At 56.9% G+C, this 17,792-nt stretch overlaps 1 protein-coding gene across 19 annotated transcripts in view; it reads right to left on the reverse strand.

The window, feature by feature from the left end:
- CFAP74 (cilia and flagella associated protein 74) overlaps positions 1–17,792 on the reverse strand; it is an 84,260-nt gene that overhangs the window by 47,488 nt on the left and 18,980 nt on the right. For 17 of the 19 annotated variants that reach the window (XM_078330057.1, XM_078330056.1, XM_035307393.3 and 14 more), the window contains 5 exons: positions 17,294–17,392; positions 16,055–16,159; positions 4,288–4,461; positions 3,191–3,301; positions 418–520 (listed from right to left, as the gene is read on the reverse strand). In XM_078330057.1, coding sequence (XP_078186183.1) covers positions 418–520; positions 3,191–3,301; positions 4,288–4,461; positions 16,055–16,159; positions 17,294–17,392 — 592 coding nt within the window. The other 2 variants (XM_035307407.3, XM_078330064.1) reach the window with 2 other exon arrangements.

Genomic DNA, 17,792 nt, shown 5'->3' on the forward strand with positions numbered 1-17,792 from the left:
GCTATAGCTGTCTCTGCACGTCACCTGCTTGCCTTTGCTCACCTCTGAGCCTTTGCAGATGCTGTTCCCACTCTTCCCTCCATTTTCCCAGCTTGGAACCCCAGCCCTGGCCCCAGGGCATGGCCTCGAGGTGCCCCGGCCCTCCACGTGCCTTGTGGGAATGTCATTCTCCACCCACAAGACCAGGCCCCGTGACAGCAGGGCTGGACTGCTACCTGATGCCAGCATCTGGCCCTGAGCCACACCGAACTCGAGGGCAAATCTGTGGCACAGGCTCAGGGAACCTCCAGGGGCCACCAAGAGTGCAGGTCAGCCCCAGATGCCCAGGGTCATGGGCCTGGCTCCCAAGGAGCAGGAGCCCAGGGACAGACATGGCAGGGAGCCGCGGGAGAGGCTAGGTGGGGCCACGGGGCCTACCCGGCTGGCAGAGATGCTGCTCTTCAGTGCCACCACCGCGTCCATGCGTTGCCTCAGGTGCTCCTGGCACTCCAGCTCCTCCTTCTTCTCTTGCTCCCGGATTCTGAGGAAGGACATTGAAAGTTTTTTGAGGCGGTCTCACTCTGTCATTCAGGCTGGAGTGCAGTGATGTGATCACCGTTCTCTGCAGGCTCGACCTCCCAGGCTCAAGCGATCCTCCTGCCTCAGCCTCCCAAGCACTGGGATCAGAGGCGTGGGCCATGACAGCTGGCCACGTTTTTAATGGAGGAAGTGACATAGTGATGCTGTGTGGGGTGTAATTACAGGAGCCTCGGTGCTGCCATTTCCATCAAGAACATAATCAACGGTGACAACACAAGAGCTTGGATGGGCAGAAGGTGCAGCCATGGAAGGCCAGGCCACCAGGACCCGGCAGGAACATGCCTAGGCATCTCACCGTCCTCTTCGGAAAAGAAACCGCAACTCCACACTAAAAATAGAGATTTCCTGGTTTTTGATGATAAGGTGGTGATTTAATAATAAAATCAGGGGGCCAGGCGTGGTAGCTCACACCTGAAATCCCAGCACTTTGGGAGGCTGAGGCAGGTGGATCACCTGAGGTCAGGAGTTCAAGACCAGCATGGCCCACATGGTGAAACCCCGTCTGTACTAAAAATACAAAAATTAGCTGGATGTGGTGGTGCATGCCTGTAATCCCAGCTGTGGGTGACACCCCCCCCATGGGCACGGAGGAAGGAGAACCGTACAGACCCCAGGCACAACTAGTGCCTGAAGCATAACTCACTGCTTACTATACTAGCTTATATATATAATCACACTTAGTCCCATATAATCTTTCTATATAATTGTATAACTCACTGCTTACTATACTACCTTATATATATAATCACACTTAGTCCCATATAATCTTTCTATATAATCGTGTAACTCACTGCTTACTATACTAGCTTATATATATAATCACACTTAGTCCCATATAATCTTTCTTTATAATAGTATGACTCACTGCTTACTGTACTAGCTTATATATATAATCACACTTAGTCCCATATAATCTTTCTACATAATCGTATAACTCACTGCTTACTATACTACCTTATATATATAATCACACTTAGTCCCATATAATCTTTCTTTATAATCATGTAACTCACTGCTTACTATACTAGTTTATATATATAATCACACTTAGTCTCATATAATCTTTCTATATAATCATGTAACTCACTGCTTACTATACTAGCTTATATATATAATCACACTTAGTCCCATATAATCTTTCTTTATAATCATGTAACTCACTGCTTACTATACTAGTTTATATATATAATCACACTTAGTCTCATATAATCTTTCTATATAATCATGTAACTCACTGCTTACTATACTAGCTTATATATATAATCACACTTAGTCCCATATAATCTTTCTTTATAATCATGTAACTCACTGCTTACTATACTAGTTTATATATATAATCACACTTAGTCTCATATAATCTTTCTATATAATCATGTAACTCACTGCTTACTATACTAGCTTATATATATAATCACACTTAGTCCCATATAATCTTTCTATATAATCATACAGGTGTTGTAGTCGGAGCTGTATGGACACATGTAGTGCTGATTTATAGAATCCTTCTATATAACCATATAATAGTCTGTAGTAGGAGGAATGCCTAGAGAAGTCACAGAACAGAAGCAGCACATGGGAAACAGCCAGACCAGGACAAGAACCAAAGACCCAGGCGGTGGCTGGGCTGGTGTCCCCCCCTGAAAGGGCAAACGCTGTATGGCAGGCTTGGAGCAGGAGCCTCTCCTCCTGATAAAGGAGCTGTGGTACCTTGCATCCAGTTCCTGTGGAAAGTGGGCCTCAGGCCTGAGATCCTGGAAGTAACCGAGGGAGAAGAACCCCTCTGGTGTGACCAGTCACTGCGGCCATACACCCTGTCAGTCTTTTCTCGCTTCTGTGCTGGCTCAAATCATCCTCCCATAAATATCTTAGAGAAGAGCACAAGTCCGTCAGCTCCCACTGTATCGGCTTACAGTGTCCTTCTATTAGAAACCCTTTGAAGTCTCCAGCCCCCAGGTAAGAATTGTTGTGCACAACACCTGCTGCATACAGCCCACCTCCTTGCCTCGGTGACCTAATGGGGGTGGACCCCTTTTCTGTACATGACCCTTTACTACTGCACATGGCATGGCCCTGTCCCCTACTGTGCACGGCCCACCTCTCTGCCCAGGTGACATAATGGGGTGGCCCCCTCACTTGTAACTCACATGATTACATATGCCGAATTACTAAGCCTATAGATGATGACCTTGCTTACGACCCTGCCACCTGCTTGTACCTAATACAGACACTTCTGGGTGTTCGGGGCCTCGCCTGTCCCTGCTCACAGGTGGTGTGGCCCCCCGAGTCCAGATGCTCTTCTCCAGTTCTTCAGTGTCCTATCTCTTTACTTCTCAGATCCTGCATCTCAGCACAGCATAAGGGACACCCCACGACCCTGTGGGGCCAGCAGCCCTACACCAGCTACTGCGGAGGCTGAGGCAGGAGAACCTGGGAGGCGGAGCAGTGAGCTGAGATTGTGCCACTGCATTCCAGTCTGGGAGACAGAGCAAAACTCCATCTCAAAATAATAATAATAAAATCAGGGAATTTCAAGACAAAGGCAAGTGACTGGAATTCTTGGGTTTTTCCCTCAGGGCATGGAAGGGAAGGACAATGCCAGGAGAAGCCCTACCTTCCCAGGGAGGCCTTCAGGAACCGCACGGCCACCCTGCGGCTCTTCCGGGCGTCCTCCAGCAGCTTCTGGTGCCTGAGCCCGTGCTCCTTCTGGGTGTGCAGGGACTTCCTGTGGGGCCACGGGGCTGTCAGAGGGAAACTCAGCATTGCACATGCTGTCCGCCCTCCAGGCCCTGCATAGCCGGAGCACGTGTCCCAGAGACGCTGTCCTGCACAGCCTCCCTTGGGAGGAGCGAGGGTCCCTGGAGGGCTGGTGCCATGGGCCACACAGATGTCAAACTCTCCACATCACTGGGGTTCTAGTGCCAGGGAGCCACCAAAGGCAAGATTTGATCTGGGCTGGGCGGGGGTCTGGGAGGAGGATGGAGCAGGCGCAGCCGTGCCATGGGGAGGGAGGAGGCAGGGGCTGCAGACCCTGTGAATGTCTGCAGCCAGGGCCTGGATTCCACAGGGATTTGTGGCCTGGACAGCTGAAGGGATGGAATGAGATGAGGGAGGGGATGGAGGCTGGAAGGGGTCCGGAGGACAGAGGCTCAGGGCAGGCTGGGACAGCTGGCTTGATGGACTGTGGAGTACCTGGGGACTGGCCTGGTAGTTGGCTGGGCCCTGGCTGCACTGGGGATGCATGACAGGGGATGTATGGGGAATGGGCCTGAGTGCTCCACGGTGGGGGGTGGGAGCTGGGGGAGGGGTGCGAAGGAGCAGCCAGAGGTGTAAGGGAGCCCAGAGAATGGGCTGGCTGGGAAGAGGATGGGGCTGCAGGAGGGAAAGGAGAGGGGCAGTCTCGCTGGAGCACAGCTTTTGCAGCTGGCTTTAGTGACCGGCTTAGTGGCTGGCTTTGGTGGCCAGCTTTGGTGACTGTCTGGTGGCCGTGGCATCTCAGGAGGGCTGGGGCTCTGGGCAGGTGCACGGGGGTGCCTAACACCTGGGAGGGACTCAAGGGCCTGGCAGAGGAGTAAGCTAGGAGGAGGCAGGGAGGGGTAGAGGTGGAGCCAGGCAGATGTGGAGGGCGAGGCTGGATCTGGAGACCCCTGGGGGAGAAGGCGGAGGGGCTGGCAGGAGCTTTGGGGTGCAGGCAGGCCTGGTGCTGCTTACCGGATCCTCAGCAGATGGTTCCGCTCCACCTTCCCCAGGGCCTCCTGCTCCCTGCAGAGCTGCTCAGCTGCATGGACCTGGAGCCGCCGCCCCGCAGCCTCTGCCTCCTCGTGGCTGGCTGTCCGGAAAGCCTCTAGCCGCCCCTCCTGGATCTCGATGTGCCACATGGTGTTCCTTTAGACAAGAGGTAAAGGGGTTGGAGTCAGGCCTGGGGCCATCCCGGGGGGTCCTTGCACCAAGTTCTGACAAATCCTCCAGGCGGACGTTGGACACCACGGACAGGTCAGCTCCCTCCTCTAGGGGTCCTCTTCATCCCGAGTCACCCAGACGCTGAGGCCTGCCTTGCCCACCTTCAACCTCAGGACAATCACCACGGGTTCATTCCAACCCGGCTGGAGCTGGGCCTGCATTCCTGCGTGCCGCCGCCAGCCTGAGGCCTTGTCTGTTGGCTGCAGTGGGCCTGTGCGGGCCCTGCCCAGCCTGAGAAAGCTTTCGGGAAAGGACAGTCGTGACTCAGTGGCTGGGCTGGAGGATCCCTGGTATGAACTGACCTCCACCCAAGCCCACGCCTCAGTCTTCAAACGTGCCCGGGGTGGGGGCTGAGTGTGGAGTCGGCCAGCCCTGCCCAGGGCCACGTGTGCTGGATGACCGGGGACCTGCCTGACCTCTGGATTGTGAGTGTTGCGTCTGTGGTGGCTGCAGATGACACGGTGCCCCTTGGTTCCTGGCACAACTCAGGGAAGTTTCTGGTGAATCTTTAGTTGGAGGAGGGCCTGCCCAGTGGGGGCTCAGGTCGGGAAGTTTCCTTCTTAGGATGTGGATGGTGTCCTTCTATGAGTGGCCAGGCGGGAGCATGCAGCCACTGGGGAGGTGGCCAGGAGGGAGCATGCCGCCGCTGGGGGAGTGGCCTGGACAAAGACACCTGGCAGGTGAGAGCATGCTGCCGCTGGGGAGGCGGCCTAGACAGAGACGCCTGGTGGACGGATGTGAGGAGCTGCTCCTGGAGACATGTGAAACTTTCCACCCAGAGATGTGGCTCAGGCCGGGGCTGCCACGCGAGGACAAGGTCAGATGCAGGAGTATAGCCGGTACCCTCCCAGATTCTGACAGTCCACACGACGTGGGCTGCAGGCCTTTCCTGGACACCCCTGACCATGTTATAAGAACATGTCCACTTCCTCTTTTGTGAGAAGCTTTTCGTGGGGAGCTGAGCCCAGTCCCTCTCCTGCTGCAAGGCCCGTGGCAGGGGCCCCACCACATTGGCCCTCCTTGAATAAAGTCTGCTTTCCATCTTTTTTTTTTTAATTTTTTATTGCATTTTAGGTTTTGGGGTACATAAGTAGAACATGCAAGACAGTTGCGTAGGTACACACATGGCAGTGTGTTTTGCTTCCTTTCTCCCCTTCACCCACATTTGGCATTTCTCCCCAGGTTATCCCGCCCCACCTCCCCCTCCCACTGGCCCTCCCCTTTTCCCCCCAATAGACCCCAGTGTTTAGTACTCCCCTCCCTGTGTCCATGTGTTCTCATTTTTCATCACCTGCCTATGAGTGAGAATATGCGGTGTTTCATTTTCTGTTCTTGTGTCAGTTTGCTGAGGATGATGTTCTCCAGCTTCATCCATGTCGGCAAAGGATATGAACAGACACTTTACGAGAGAAGACATATATGAGGCCAACAATCATATGAAAAAATGCTCATCGTCACTGGTCATCAGAGAGATGCAAATCAAAACCACACTGAGATACCATCTCACGCCAGTTAGAATGGCGATCATTAAAAAATCTGGAGACAACAGATGCTGGAGAGGATGTGGAGAAATAGGAACACTTTTACACTGTTGGTGGGAGTGTAAATTAGTTCAACCATTGTGGAAGACAGTGTGGCGATTCCTCAAGGCCTTAGAAATAGAAATTCCATTTGACTGAGCAATCCCATTACTGGGTATATATCCAAAAGACTATAAATCGTTCTACTATAAGGACACATGTACACGAATGTTCATTGCAGCACTGTTTGTTTTCCATCTTTTTAAAAAATGAATATATGTTGAATTAAGACACTCAACGGTTTTCTGTTTTAACGCATTTATGTTAGAATTTCTAACGTTGAACCTTTTTTTGGGCTCCTGGGGTAAAACTCCAACTTGGCAAGCAAGGTATGTGTGCCTCGTGTGTGGCTGGATTTCAGTTTTAATGTTTTCTTAATGATCTCCTGAGACTGGCCCTATTTCCGCTGCTCACATTGCCCTCTGGGTCACAGCATCCAGGTTGTGTCACTGCATTTTAGAATCTGGGTGCATTATGCTCTTTGTTGGGGTCATTTTAAGTAATTGGCTCGTTTCGAGTGGTCATGGGTCACTTGTGTTTGGCCATGTGGTGCGTTCACCTCTCCCGAGGCAGGGGGACTGCATGGTGCCTCCACATGCAGGGATATTTCTATTCCTCCTGCTCGTGATTCATGAAATTCTCTAACCTGAGGATTCGTGCTTCCCTCAGTTCTGGAAAGTGCTCAGTCACTGTTCTACTGAATGTCGCTTCCCCAGCTGGTGGGCTCTCCAGTGCTCAAGGGGCCGCATGAGCTCACAGCTTGCACTCTCTAAGGTAAGAGGTGGGTCGCCATCTGAGGCACCGTCAAGGCCCATTCCTGCTGCTGTAACAAAATGCCTGGCGCTGAGTCTTCACCAGCAACAGAAATTCATTCCTCACAGTTCTGCAGACCGGGAAGTCCAAGGTCAAGGTGCCAGCAGGTTCCATGTCCTGTGAAAGCTCGTTCCTCAAAGGTGGCGCCTTGTCTGTGTCCTCACGTGCCAAAAGGACAGAAGGGTTCCCTCAGGCCCTTTTATGAGGCACTTGTCCCCTCCACGGGGGCAGCACCTCCATGGCCGAGTCTCCCAGAGCCCCCACCTCATGCCATCGCCTCCAGGGCGGATTTGGTCTGGACGCAAGTTCCCTGCATGGTGTGTTGGATTGTAGCCCTTGTTGGAAGTGGGCCTGGTGGGAGGTGTTGGGGTTGTGGGGCGGCTCCCTCATGAAGGGCATGGGCCATCTCCTTGGTGATGAGCGAGTTCATGAAAGACCTGGTTGTTTGAGAGTGTGTGGCGCCTCCACCCTCCTGCTTCCCATCCCACTGTGGGAGACATGGCTCCTCCTTCGCCTTCTGCCATGACTGGAGGCTTCCCGAGGCTTCCCCGGAAGCAGATGCCACTGCGTTCCCTGTGCTGCCTGCAGAGCCCTGGCCAACCAAATGTTCTCTTCTTCTTTTTTGAGATGAGTCTAGCTCTGTCTGCCAGGTGGGAGCACAGCGGCACCATCTCAGCTCACTGCAACCTCTCCCTCCCGGGTTCAAGCGATTCTCCTGCCTTGGCCTCCCGAGTAGCTGGGATTATAGGTGCCCACCACCATGCTCAGCTAATTTTTGTATTTTTAGTAGAGATGGGGTTTCACTATGTTGGCCAGGCTGGTCTCAAACTCTTGACCTCAGGTGATCCGCCCGCCTTAACCTCCCAAAGTGCTGGGATTCCAGGCGTGAGCCACCGCACCTGGCCCAAACGTCTTTTCTTTATATGACCCAGTGTCGGGCATCTCTTTACTGCGACACAAGGACTGATGAGCAGTGGGGCTCAGTTCCAGGGGCACGTGAATTTCAGGGGCGCCGGCATTCAGAGCAGAGCAGAGCAGAGGTGGATTGGGAGACTGGGATTTTGAGGACGGGAGCGACGACTTTTGAGGGGATCTGACCCATCTGAGCCCCAAACCACCAAGCCCCTTCTGCCCATCTGTCAGCAGGGAAGCAGCCCTCCCCACCCTTGAAGGCGGGCTCTGCTGCCTGTAGGCCCCGAAGCACCTCCCTGCAGGGCTGCCAGTTCTCCTCATGCCCCCCTTGCCATCCCCTCTGGCCCAGATGCTCCCAGGGGCAGGAACAAAGTGTGACCTGAGAAGAGAAGGATCCCAGAGAGGACGAAGGTAGCTAATCTACACGGCGGGACTGGGGAAGGTGTGTGGGAATGAAGTCCAACCTCACCAGGCCACAGAGGGAAGAGCCTGCCCAAGCCTGGCCCGGGCGTCTGAGGTGGACGTGCTGCTAGCTCACTCACCCACCATGGGCGGCTCCTGTCATCTGCTTAGCTGGTCGAGGAAACCTGGACCCAGGAGACACCTGAACTGCAGAAAGCTGAGAAAATCATGCAGAAGGAATCCGAATGTCTGGAGAGAGAACCTACTGGAAGGTTGGTTGCTGAGTCGGAGTCTCACTCTGTTGCCCAGGCTGGAGTGCAGTGGCGCAGTCTCAGCTCACTGCAGCCTCAACGTCCTGGGCTTCACTGATCTCCCACCTCGGCCTCTTGAGTAGCTGGGACTGTAGGTGTACGCCACCATGCCCAGCTAAGTTTGGTATTTTTTGTAGAGATGGGGTTTCACCATGTTCCCAGGCTAATCTCAAACTCCTGGGCTCAAGCAGTCTGTCCACCTTGGCCTCCCAAAGATTACAGGCCTGAGCCACTGCATCCAGCTGTTGAGAGTTTGACCACATAGAGAAGACGTGTTTTTCTTTCTTTTTTTTTTTTTTGAGAAGGAGTTTTGCTCTTGTGACCCAGGCTGGAGTGCAATGGCACGATCTCAGCTCACTGCAACCTCCGCCTCCTGGGTTCAGGCAATTCTTCTGCCTCAGCCTCCTGCGTAGCTGGGATTACAGGCACGTGCCACCATGCCCAGCTAATTTTTTGTATTTTTAGTAGAGATGGGGTCTCACCATGTTGACCAAGATGGTCTCGATCTCTTGACCTCGTGATCCACCCGCCTCGGCCTCCCAAAGTGCTGGGATTACAGGCTTGAGCCACCGTGCCTGGCCGACGTGTTTTTCATTGTGGCTCCAGTGAGGAAAGTCCTGTGCCCTTGGAAAGCACCGAGGTGGGCTCTGAAGTGCGTGGGGGACCCGGGCAGGGATGCTGCCTTTGAGGGGCTCCCAGTTGCGCCGGGAAGGTGGAGCCCTGGGGTGCTGCTGGACCTGGGAGGGAGTTGGGCTGGTTCCAGGGTGGGCGGCAGGGCAGAGTATCTCAGCGTGGATGGGTGGAAGGAGTTTTTGGCAGTAGTAATTGATTTTGGGGTCCCACGGAGTGAAGTAGATGGGCACCCCACTAAAGTCCCCTTTATCAGCAGAGCCAGTGTGGTCAGTCGGGAAGGCAGTGATGAAGGTTGGAGAGATGGGACCGGCTGGTTGCAGAGATGGAGGAACGCAGGCAGCTTTGGAGCTGGAAAGGGAGGACATGGATTCTCCGTGGAGGCTTCCGTGGGGAACCAGCGCTGTGCACACCTTAACTTTAGCCCAGTGGGACCCGTGTTGGGCCAATGACCTCTAGAATCACAAGCTCATAAATCTGAGCCCTGCTGAGCTGTGACATTTGCGGGATTTGCCACTGCAGTGATGGGACACGGGTGCAGTCAGAGAAACCTCACAGCAGTCCTGGCCACCATGCCTGCTGGGGGTCCCATGTGGCTGAGTGGGGTGCACCGGGAGCCTCCTTTTTGAGCTGAGCTGGGCTTGGGAAGGCGGCGGTCATGTGACGAGGCTGCGCAGAACACACATGATTGCTCACAGCACGCCTCCCACCACCGAAGCAGGCTTCACCAGGCAGGACTCTGCTGCTTCATTCATGGGTTTAGGACTGTGTCTGGCAAGCAGTGGGCACCCTCTTCCACGTGTGGGAAGATGAGTGAATGAGAGACTGTACCTAAGCCACCAGCACAGATTCAGGAGCCGGCAGTAACCCCCTGGGCACAGGGATGGGACACATGCGAGCCCAGCACAGGTGCTCAGGACCCAGAGATGGTCGTCTCTAGGGCCTCCTTGGGGGGTTTCTGGGGCTTGCTGGCCAGGAAATGCCTGTGAGGCCAGTCCACAGATGCCTCCGCCAGCCCGTGCCCTCCACAGAAGCAGACCCCAGCTCGGGAGGCCCTGGGAACCACAGGAATGCATCCCTTCCCTTGCCAGGAAGTGGGTCTCAGGAGCAGGCTGGTGCCGGTCACACCTCAGGAGGGGACAGCTCTGCAGCTCTCACTCAGGGTGGCTTGGAGAAGGGCAGGTGCTGTACTTCTCAGAGTGGACCCAGAGTGTGAGAACTTTGGGGTCCCATGAGGCTGCTCCCAAAAGAGTCCTCCATAGGGAAGTGGACAGGAGACCTGTGTGTGGCTTAGCCAGCCTCATTCCCAGCCACCCCACGGCTGCTTGGGTCAGGATGGCATGTGTTATTTGTTCTCACGCTGCTAATAAAGACATAGCCGAGACTGGGTAATTTATAAAGAAAAGAGGTTTGGTGGACTCACAGTTCCACATTGCTGTGGAGGCCTCACAACCACAGGGGAAGGCAAATGAGGACCAAAGCCACATCTTAGATGGTGGCAGGCAAGAGAGCCTGTGCAGGGGAACCGCCCTTTATAAAACCATCCATCTCAGCCAGGTGTGGTGGCTCACACCTGTAATCCAGCACTTTGGGAGGCCGAGGTGGGTGGATCACAAAGTCAGCAGTTTGAGACCAGCCTGACCAACATGGTGAAACCCCATCTCTGCTAAAAATACAAACATTAGTCAGGCATCATGGCAGGTGCCTGTAATCCCAGCTACTTGGGAGGCTGAGGCAGGAGAATGGCTTGAATCTGGGAGGTGGAGGTTGCGGTGAGCAGAGATTGTGCCACCGCACTCCAGACTGGGCAACAAGAGCGAGACTCCATCTCAAAAAAAAAAAAAAGTCATCCATATCATGAGACTTATTCCCTACCATGAGAACAGTGTGAGGAAAACTGCCCCCATAATTCAATCATCTCCACCCGGTCGCTCCTTGACAAAGGGAGATTATTAAAATTCAAGGTGAGATTTGGGTGGGGACACGGCCCATGTCACGGTATGAGGCTCGGCAGGGCTTGGCCACCGGAACGCTACCCTCCAAGGCTGGTGGGTGGCTGCTGCCATGCGATGCCTGCGCTGCCAGCAGCGGAGGCCCCTCTGAGCCCCATTGGGTGCCATTTCCTTTCAAGACTCTGGGGTCTTCCATCACGGCGCAGCAGCGACACGCACCCTTGAAAGTCACCACTCCCTGGATGTGGTGTCCCTGTTCTGCCCTCTGAGTGAGGTCCCACCTCACACAGCTCTCTGAGCTGCTCACGCGCTGTGTTTCATCCAATGCAGCTTCCAGCAAGGTGATCGTTTTGCAGGCGTGATGGGCAAACCACACCAGCTTCCCAGGTGTGCTCCAGCTCCTTGCGTGCACAGCAGCTGGTCCTGGTGGTGCTGCGTGAGACACAGCCGTGCGGAATCCAGCCTCCAAGAAAACAACAGGGACCCCAGGTGTTCACACCGGAGCCCCTCACAGGGTCTCGGGCCAGCCTGGACACACACTGGAGCCCCTCCACAGGGTCTCGGGCCAGCCTGGACACATACCGGAGCCCCTCCACAGGGTCTCGGGCCAGCCTGGACACACACCGGAGCCCCTCTACAGGGTCTCGGGCCAGCCTGGACACACACCGGAGCCCCTCCACAGGGTCTCGGGCCACCTGGAAACACACCGGAGCCCCTCCACAGGGTCTCGGGCCAGCCTGGACACACACCGGAGCCCCTCCACAGGGTCTCGGGCCACCTGGAAACACATCGGAGCCCCTCCACAGGGTCTCGGGCCAGCCTGGACACACACCGGAGCCCCTCCACAGGGTCTCGGGCCACCTGGAAACACACCGGAGCCCCTCCACAGGGTTTTGGGCCAGCCTGGACACACACCGGAGCCCCTCCACAGGGTCTCGGGCCACCTGGAAACACACCGGAGCCCCTCCACAGGGTCTCGGGCCAGCCTGGACACACACCGGAGCCCCTCCACAGGGTCCAGGGCCACCTGGAAACAGCAGTGGTGACAGCGTTGCCTCCAGACGACATGCAGCTTCTATTTCTGTCTCTCAGACTGCATGGGGGCTGCTTGGGGGACTTAGCGGTCACTCGGGGTGCAGCTCCATGAGGAGGTGCCTATTACACACACCCAGAGCTGCAGCCAGCGGCTGAGTGAGTGAGCATGGGAATAGGTCCCCTCACTCAGCGGGCCCTCGGCAGCACCCATGTGGCTGGCACCTCGTGAGCCACCCTGACCCCGACCCTCAGAAACCGAGGCCATCACGCCCGCTGCCTTAGGTGGCTAAGGGCTGGGTGGCTTGTTCTGCGGCTGCAGATGACGCTCACAGTGCGGCAGCAGGGACACGAGCTGGGCAAGGTTCAGACGCCGTCCCCAGAACGCAGCTTGTGTCCCGAAGCAACGGCCAGCCTCGTGCCGGCCACTTGTCCCAGAGCCACAACCGAGGACTCCTGGAAGCAGGGACTGCGCTCCTCAAGCTGCCCCTCTCGCATGCCCGTGGCTATTTTGTTTCTGTGCCCTCTGCACTGGGCTCTATTGCTTAGGAAGCCCCCATTCCAGAGGGAGGAGGCCTTCAAGAGAGACCATGAAACAATTCTATTGACTGGAAGCTGAAACTGTGCCTCGACATCTGGTGCTCCTTACACCCCGGGCCCAGAGACAACAATAGGAGTTTCCACATTGGCCACAGAGGCCTTGACTGTGAGTGGGAGGGGGTGCTACCTCCAATGGGACCCAGCAGGAACATGCCTGGAACCCAGGGACCCTCGGGGGCTGGCACAGTCATTCCCAGCAGGGAAGTGAATGAATAGTGGGCAGCTCCCCAAGCAGGACACCCAGCTGTGGACAGACACAGGGCCATGTGAGACACCCAGCCATGGACACACACAGGGACATATGCAGGGCCATGTGGGACACCCAGCTGTGGACACATGCAGGGACATGCAGGACACCCAGCAGTGGACACGCACAGGGACACACGCAGGGGCACACAGGATGCCCAGCTGTGGACACATGAGGCCATCCATGAGCCCCTGCGTCAGGCTACACCCGGGAGCCGGGCACTGGGGAGCTCACTGCTAGTGTCCGCTGGCGAAGTCCTAAAGACCTAACCCCGCAGGTGGAGAGCAGACCAGGGGTGGCCTGGTGGGGTGGAGCTGCCCACTTAGGCTGTGCGGGGAATGCTCCGGATGCTTTGTACTGCATGCAAATTAGACCCAGATGAAGCTGAGTCAAAGTTCATGGGCAGCCAGCAGCAGCCAGGCCCACAGCAGGAGGGCAGCAGGTGGGTTCCAGGGGCTCGGGGCCGCGCAAGGAGAGTCCAGAGTCCGGGGCCGGCTGTGGGGAGGGACGGGACAGCGACCTGCCTCAAATGAGGATGGTGGGAGGCAGGGTTCTCGCCATCAGAGAAGGTGGGTGAGAACAGACCTGTGGCTTTGGTAGCAATTGGAATTATAGATGTGAACGGGAGGTTTTCAACACAGGCAGGTAGGCAGGTAGGCAGAGCTGTTTCCTGCCTCTGCCTACTGCTGGTCAAGGGGCTGAGTCCAGGCAGGGGCAGGGAAGATTAAGGGGAACCTGAGCCTCTCATTGTGCCCGAAAATGCCCACAGAGCGACAGGGACATGAACGCAGGATGTGGAAGGAAGCCACTGCCAAATGTGGGGCGGCCGGGGCACGCAGACAAATCACAACAGGCTGGATCACAGCCCCAGGGACACAGCAACCAGAGCCTACATGGCAGGCAAACACAGAGGAGAGAACGCTGTCCTAACAGTGGAAAGCCAAGTAACAGGGAGGAATGGTGGAACTGGAAATCCACCCCTTAGAAGCCACGACAGCAGGCATCAGTTCTGGCAGGAAACACAGATGGATGCCAGCGCCGTAGGATTTCCCGGCCTCAGCACTTCTCCCCGCAGGGAAACCGCATCACTGCACTGAAGAAGCCGGCAGCCCCACGGCGGGGCTGGCAGCCATCATGCGTCCCATGAGGGGACACTGAGGGGAACAGCTCATCACCCCGGACCCATTGAGCATGGGCGCCATGCAGGACAGCCCCAGCCTGTCATCTCAGAACCACGAGCTCTGCATGTCCCAGAAGGACCGAGGCTCTTCCTGACTGTGGGAGGCGAGGGAGCCACCCTCACACAATGCCCACGTGGGCTCCAGGGACAGCTCCCGGATGGGGGTCTGGGTGCCATTTTGCAGCTCTTCTGTAAGTTCAGAATTGTTTCGAAATACAATTTCTTGTTTTTGAGACAGAATTTCACTCTCGTTCCCTGGTTGGACAGCAATGGCATAATCTTGGCTCATTATAACCTTTGCCTTCCAGGTTCAAGCGATTCTCCTGCCTCAGCCTCCCAAGTAGCTGGGATTACAGGCACGCACCACCATGCCCCGCTAATTTTGTATTTTTAGTAGAGACGGGGTTTCTCCATGTTGCCCAGGCTGGTCTTGAACTCCTGACCTCAGATGATCCACCTGCCTCGGCCTCCCAAAGTGCTGGGATTACAGGTGTGAGCCACCCCACCAGGCCTCCCCCGCAGCTTTTTTTTTTTAAGACAGAGTCTTCCTGCCTCTGTCACTTATCATAAAGTGCAGTGGCACAATCTCGGTTCACTGCAACCTCTGCCTTGGCTCCAGAGATTCTCCTGCCTCAGCCTCCCGAGTAGATGGGATTACAGACATGTGCCACCACGCCCAGCTAATTTTTATATTTTTAGTAGATATGGGGTTTCACCATGTTGGCCAGGCTGGTCTTGAACTCCTGACCTCAGATGATCCACCTGCCTCGGCCTCCCAAAGTGCTGGGATTACAGGCGTGAGCCACTGGCACAGCCGAAAACTTTTTTTTTTTTTTAAAGAAGCAGACAATCACAGCAACCTTGTAAAGTGAGGCCTTCCAGGGTCATCAGCCCCGCGAACCGTCCATGGTTCATTATCCTGAGAACCGTACAGGGTTCATTGGCCCTGTGGAGCCCCCAGCCCTGGCGCAGGTGCTGCTGAGCAGCGAGAGGTGGGCACAACACAGCCAGTTGTCAAAGGAGGACCACGGGGACGGTGCTCTCCTCTACGCTCAGCTGCAGCTGGGTTCAGTGCCTCCCCTGCACCCCTTCTGCTGCTACACAGGTGGGCCACGGTGCAGAGCACTGGATGCCAGCTTGAGTCGCGACCACATCACAGCTAGCTCAGGTTGGAGATTGGCTCAGGGCCCACTGCTGTCTTCGGTGGGGTGGGGCCGAGATGTAGGTGGCAGGAGGCCGGCGGTACGGGATGGGCACTCTTGTGGGCACAGTGGCCTGAGGCCAGCACTCAGCCCTCTCTGTTTCCCCCGCCCTGCCCAGGCTGGAAGGCTCAGGTCATCCCAGGCACCTGCAGGGTCAGTGCCGTGGACGTCACGGACCGGGCCGCAGCTCCCGGGCTGGGGGGCTGTGTGGTTTGGGAGTCCTTCTTGAGGTCAGCTCTGGGTCCCCTCTGTCACTCTGAGCAATTCGTGCACGTTCCCAAACCCCTTCTTGCCAAACTCAGAGGTCGCTCGATGCATCCAACCCCAGCTCCACAGGGAAGGATTCAGGGCGAGGAGGCAGCTGTCTCTCCCGCCTCTGCAAACCTGGCTCGCCGTTCTGTGGAAGTACAGAGCATGAGAAACCAGGAAGGAGGAAGAGGGACCTGACTGTGGAGCTGCCAGGAGCATAAACAAACCCAGAGAAACTGAAAAACGTGGCGTGAAGACTGCTCCTTCCGACCACGGCTTTCGCTCAGTCCTCTTTCGGTCTCCCAGCCGTTTGCCAGTCAAGTGCAGAACAGAACCCCCCAGATCTGGTTCTCTGCCCACAGGTGGGAAGGACCCGTCTGCTGCCAGCCCCGGCTCTGCCCGACTCACTCGCTCTCCTTCAGCGCGGCCTCAGTTCTCAACTGCAAGTCACTCTCGTTCTCCAGCTCCACAAACAGGCGTCTGGACACGGCCTGGAGACGGCCCACAGCAGCCCTGCAGAGGTGAAGGGACAGGCTGGGTGTGCATCAGGCCTGGGTCACCCCGGGGCCACCCAGGTTCGCCTGGCACCCCTCAGCCTCCTCTCCCTCAAGAAGGAAGTCTTGGAGCTGGGCCATGGAGCAGGTGAGGAGTGTGGGGCCGGCGGGAGGCTCTCCCCATGCCCACTTCCCACTGGGCAGGTGGGCACACATGACAAGCCCCAGGCCCTTGTGTTGGAGCCGCCCTGGGTCCCTCCCTCCTCCTGCTCCCCTCCTGGTGTCATCCACCCCAGTGCACATCAAGCGCCAGCCCAGCCACACTCTGAGAGACCACTTCCTGGGCAGTGGACAGTGTGCCCACAAGAGCCACACAGTGTGATGCCAGCTGGAGGTCCCAGCCGTGTGCACGCAGGAGGTGGGCTTTCAGTAGCTGGCTGGGTACGGCGGTCACCCCTAGATCCCGAGTTACACGGTCCAGGAATGAGGCAGGTCAAAACCCCGAAGAGGCCTGGGCAGCCCCATCTGCTCCTCGACCCTCAGGTCCCCAGCCCACAGTGGCCAGGAGCCCTTACCCCCCAGGCCGGGAGGAGCTGCTCGTTCCCTGGCCCCTGGCTGCTGGGCCTCCGCTCCACATGGCTGCACCAGCCACTCCAGGATGGGCACCCTGCTGGGGCCTTCCAAGGGCTGGGCTGGGCTGGGCTGAGCTCGGCAGGCCCTGCAGGTCCCCTGTGTCCCTGGAATCGGAGGTGAGGCTGGAGCTGAGGCAGTGGAGCCACGCTCTGGGACGCAGGGACCGTCAGTTCCCCCAGGCCCTCCCGCCTGTGATCGAGCATGGGACCCATGTGGGCCTCTCACCTCTCACCCCGCCCTGGGCGGCCTTGCTCTGCTGCTCCAGGCAAGAGCAGCCCCAGGGGCCTTCCCCGACCACTGACTCACGTGCCCTGCCTCCCAGTGACCCAGCCCCAGCGCCCTCCGGCCCTGGCTTTGCCGACCTCATGTGCTTCTGTGTGTTTGTGTGTCGTGGCCTCCACCTGGGGCTCCTCACTAGCCTGAACACAGCAGGCGCCTTGTGCTCCCCTTCCCGTGAAGGAATGAGCCTCTGGCCCTGATCTCACGCCCGGTTCCCTGTCCTTGGGCGAGGGTCACCTACGTGTTGCCGGCCTGTCCCTCTGCGGCGATCTCGGCCGCCATGGCCTCCTGCTGCCTGCGGATCAGGTCCTGCCTCTGCCGACAGGCGCGCAGCTCCCCTCTGGAATGAGGAAGCGGGGGTCAGATGATGCTTCCCTGAAACTCCAGCCTCCGAAGTGGCAGTGAGGCTGGGGAGGCAGGGACAGGCCCCAGAGGCCTCCTGGTCCAGGCCAGGGGTCTCTCTAACACCTGCAAGCCACACAAGAAGGAATTTGTTGTCCGTTTTTGGAAAACCCTGCCCAGGGGCAGCAGTGTGGCCCCCACCCGAAGGTGAGGTGGTCTCGGGGCCAAAGATGGCACAGGTGTGGGAGGGAACCCATGTGTGCATAAACGAGTGTGCTCCTGCGTGTGACGGGTGCGTGGTGGGAGGTCTGGGGGCCACGGGAGGGGACGCAGCTGCAGCTCCTCCACAGCCTTCCAGGGTGCAGACCAGGCAGGCCCAGATCGCCAGTGGGACATGG

Source organism: Callithrix jacchus, chromosome 7, assembly GCF_049354715.1.
Source record: "Callithrix jacchus isolate 240 chromosome 7, calJac240_pri, whole genome shotgun sequence".
Lineage (NCBI taxonomy): Eukaryota > Metazoa > Chordata > Mammalia > Primates > Cebidae > Callithrix > Callithrix jacchus.